At 43.4% G+C, this 3,973-nt stretch overlaps 1 protein-coding gene across 1 annotated transcript; it reads left to right on the top strand.

The window, feature by feature from the left end:
• The first annotated feature begins 307 nt into the window (after positions 1-307).
• LOC140586299 (serine/threonine-protein kinase PLK3-like) lies at positions 308-2,744 on the top strand. Its single transcript, XM_072708111.1, has 9 exons — positions 308-400; positions 921-1,019; positions 1,113-1,229; positions 1,320-1,449; positions 1,616-1,703; positions 1,802-1,897; positions 2,027-2,222; positions 2,318-2,444; positions 2,536-2,744. Exons 1-9 carry the CDS (start codon positions 308-310, stop codon positions 2,658-2,660), a joined length of 1,071 nt encoding a protein of 356 aa, XP_072564212.1. The 3' UTR covers positions 2,661-2,744.
• The last annotated feature ends 1,229 nt before the right edge of the window (positions 2,745-3,973 follow it).

Raw genomic sequence — 3,973 nt, forward strand, 5'->3', positions numbered from 1 at the left:
GGTGTTTTTCCCTCCCTTGGGTTTGAGTACCTGACAGTAAAAGCGTGTCGGATGGCTGATTTAATTTTCTCATGAAAACTAGAGGTGTATATTGTGAGTTATTGAAACTGATTTTTTTTTGGTCGAACTAATGCCAATGGGTGTGTTTGCGGAAACGTTTTATTTAATACCTGTGATTTTATGAAGGGAAAAAAAGTTTTTTCATGTTTTCGTTCGAATTTCCGATGCGTTACGTAAGTATGGAACGTACCTTGTTCCGTTGCCTAGTTACTGGACGCCACTTCGTCGGTTTCTGTCTTACTGCAACATGGCTTGTCCTCAGCGGAGACACGAAGTTCCTGAGATCATCTTTGATCACAGAAATGAGCGATTTTACCGCAGACTCGAACTGTTGGGAGAAGTATGTACTATAAAGATACCGTAGATAATTAAGTTACAATTTGTCTTGTAGAGTAGAGGTCTGCAACGGGGTGGGACGCCCGCGGAACTCGCGGGACGCGGCGCGGGTCTACATTTGACAGTTTCTTGTGCCAGAGCGGGATGAAAAATCAGTCCTGCGCAGACCTCTAGTTGAAATAAACGCAGAGCCGCGCCACAAATTTCAATGTTTCCCTATATTTCTCTCATTTTGACTGTGAAATGTTTCTATTGAGACTGTTTAAATATTTTTTAATTCAGGTCTGTAGCCTCGTTAGATAAATAAATTTGATACCTTATTTAATTTTTATAAGCCAAGATATTATAGCATTTAAAATGTGTCTGGTATTTTTGGCACCAGCCTTGCTTGCGGGATTCAGCAGGTGGGAGCTGGACAAACCATAACAGATGCGGGCGGGAGCGGGTCGAAATATTACACATTTCTGCGGGATCAGGATGAAAAATCAGTCCCGCGCTGACCTCTACTGTACCTGTGTTTTTAGGGAGGTTTTGCCCAATGCTTCAAGATGATGGACATTTTCACTGGAGAGATTTTTGCAGTGAAGGTGATTCCGATAAAGCACTCTGATGGAATAAAAGAGGTATGTGGTCTGAATCCTGCTTGAAGTCAGCCCCCTCCATAGTTAAATTGCATTTCCCTTATGCTCATTGTGGTAACACGTCTGACATTTCAGAGTCTCCGAGAAGTGGTGCTGCTGAAGCTGCTGCAACACCAGCATGTTGTAAACTTCTCCCATCATGTAGAAGATGACAAATTCTTGTATATCTTCATGGAGCTGTGCAGTAGGGGGGTGAGCCCAGCTGTTTCTGGCCTTTGCAGACAGTTTGTTAAGGTTAAGACTCTATGTCGACTCACGCCATCCTTTCTTTTCCCATTCTAGTCAATGCTAGACCTCCTTCAGGAACGAGAAATCCTGAGCAAGCCAGAAGTGCGATATTACTTGAGACAGCTCATTGGGGCCTTACGACACATCCATGGCAAAGGCATTGTCCACAGGGACCTCAAATTAGGTATGTGTGCCTGCACACATGATTTGTTTAATTCTTCACATGTTAGTGTTGGCATTTTACATGGCATTTCCTGTGTGGTTTATATGATTGCTGCCTGCTGTTGTATTCTGCAACTGTTTAATGTCTGGTGTTATTAGGTGAAATATTTGAGTCATTGGTCTTTCAGAGAACTTATTATTAACGGAGGCCTTGGGATTAAAAGTGGCCGACTTTGGACTGGCCACCAAGCTGGAGCCACTGGAAAGCAGGCAGAAGTGGGTTCTTTTTCTTAGATTCTCCAGCAAATCTTTCAAATTGCTCATGCGGCAGGCTGAAGCACATGTATACTGTTTTCCTTTTGTGTGTGTTGTAGACGCTTTTGTGGGACGAGAGAGTATGCGGCTCCTGAAGTGTGGAAGATGGAGGGACACGGGCCAGAGTCAGATGTCTGGGCGCTGGGGTGTATCATGTATGTATACCTTCTCAATCGTCCTCACAGTCAGAGCCAGAGTCAAGAATGATATCTGAAATGCACCAATGCAGAATGTTGTTAGATGCAAATGAAACTCAAATGCCGTTGCTGACTTTCTCGATACAGGTATACTATGCTTGTTGGTGCATACCCCTTTGATGGCGACGCTGAAGAAATCAAGCAGCGTGTCACTAAAGTAGAGTACACTCTACCCAAGTCCCTCTCCTCATCAGCCAAGACATTGATTTCTTGGATCCTGCAAAAGAATCCACAGGATCGGCCCACATTGGAGCAAATCCTGAACCATAAGTTCTTCACTAAGGTACATGCAAACTGCTGGTCTGCTGAGTTCAATAGTATTCATGCGTCCTGAGGAATTGCTTTGCTCAACCGAAACATCTTAAACTACAACCCTAGGGCTTCACTCCGGAGGAAATTCCATCAAACAGCTACCACAAGGTGCCAAGATTCAGAGCAGTGAAACGCGTAAAGCACTTCGTCGTCAGGCTGTTCCGGCGCATATTTGGACAAAGGAGACCCAAAGGTAAGTAAGCTCCTTCAACACAAACCTTGCTAGTCCAGTATCTCTCAGTTCATCAGGCTCAGATACCTGGTTTTCCCATGTTTTCTTGCAGATATGCCCCAAATGAAAACCAGCAGAGAGAACAGCGGCCCTTTCATCTACAGCAGGGGTGTACTAACTTTTTTTAGTGAGGGCCACATAGGGAAAAATATTCCGAGGGCTGGGCCAACTTGCTAGATCAGCTATGTATGGGCTCATCTCTTTTGTATCTTTTGTTCAATCAATCAAATCTGGTTAATAAATTATAATTATGCTTAATAATTTAATGTGTTTATATCATGCTATATCATGTTTATTTTATATCATAAAATTAAAATGTTCATTTGTCCTGGCTGTCATATGTGTCTTAAATAAATCAGTGTGATTTTTTTACTGTGATTATTGTCTATTGGCTTTTTATTCTTAACCCAGAGGGATTTTAATATTTATTATTGTCTATTTATTATTGTTTGTCTGGTGTGTGTGTGTGTGTGTGTGTGTGTGTACGGTAACGTGGTTTATGAAAACACTTCACGAGCCAATCATAACGCATTCTTCAGTTACATATGTGTATAAAACCTAACTGTATGGTCCAACCTCCAGTAGAGTTAACAGGAGTCCGATGTTCAGTAAAAGAACGGAAATACTGGAAAGCATCTGACTGGGGATCTCTGATTATATGCATTACCAGTGTTGTATGGTGTTCTTTCCACAAAATACTGGAACCACCTCTTCCTTCTTGTTTTTGGAATTTATACTCTGCTTTAGGAAAAGGTTAAACTGTAGCTGTATGCCTTTCCATCCATCTTCTAAACCAGCATGCCCTCTATTAAAGGTCAGCAAATGGCCAGATCCAGCCCATCTAGAAACTTATTTGCCCCCCAGAACAAGGTTTCCCTTTTTACTTTTCATTACAAAAAGTTTTGGTATCTCACAAAAGGTCCTATTGTGTGTGTGTGGGGGGGGGGGAACGACGGAGCCTATCCCAGAGGCCATGGGCATGGGCACCCATACTGTACTTGGATATTTTGGCTTTAGTTCACTTTGGTATGTGTTTTGACTGGGGCGGAGACCAGAAGAAACACCATGATGACGCAGGAAGAACACAGGACCTCCACACAAGTGGAGCTGAGGAAGAGGCTCAAACCCTGGACCCGCACCACCACACCTCCCCCGATGGCGTATACAGGCTATCGGTGAGAAATGAATGCAAATCCGGATGAAAATAAAACGGTGAGATGTTGCATAAGCTTATGGAAACAATGCCATAATAAATGTGCACCATAATCACAGCTAAAGGAGGTCCAATGAAAAATTCAAATGGCAACTTTTTTTTTGGCCGGGCAGAGTCACTCTATTCTTTGAGGTTCTCGCTGATGCGGTTGATGTTCTTCCTGTGGTTGTCTTTGGGGCTGAGTGTCCCGGAGGCCTGCTTACGGGCAAAGCTGCGCATGGTGCACACAGGGGTGCAGTCAAAGAGTACGCGTGCTACTCGGAGTAGGGATGTCCCG

Source organism: Paramormyrops kingsleyae, unplaced genomic scaffold (genome assembly GCF_048594095.1).
Source record: "Paramormyrops kingsleyae isolate MSU_618 unplaced genomic scaffold, PKINGS_0.4 ups38, whole genome shotgun sequence".
Taxonomy (NCBI): domain Eukaryota; kingdom Metazoa; phylum Chordata; class Actinopteri; order Osteoglossiformes; family Mormyridae; genus Paramormyrops; species Paramormyrops kingsleyae.

Bases quoted from the DNA above. Each gene is read 5' to 3' on its own strand.
- LOC140586299 (XM_072708111.1), top strand. From the start codon at position 308: ATGGCTTGTCCTCAGCGGAGACACGAAGTTCCTGAGATCATCTTTGAT. The intron at 1,704-1,801 runs GTGGGTTCTTTT...TGTGTGTTGTAG, and splicing joins CCACTGGAAAGCAGGCAGAA to ACGCTTTTGTGGGACGAGAG. The intron at 2,223-2,317 runs GTACATGCAAAC...CTACAACCCTAG, and splicing joins ACCATAAGTTCTTCACTAAG to GGCTTCACTCCGGAGGAAAT.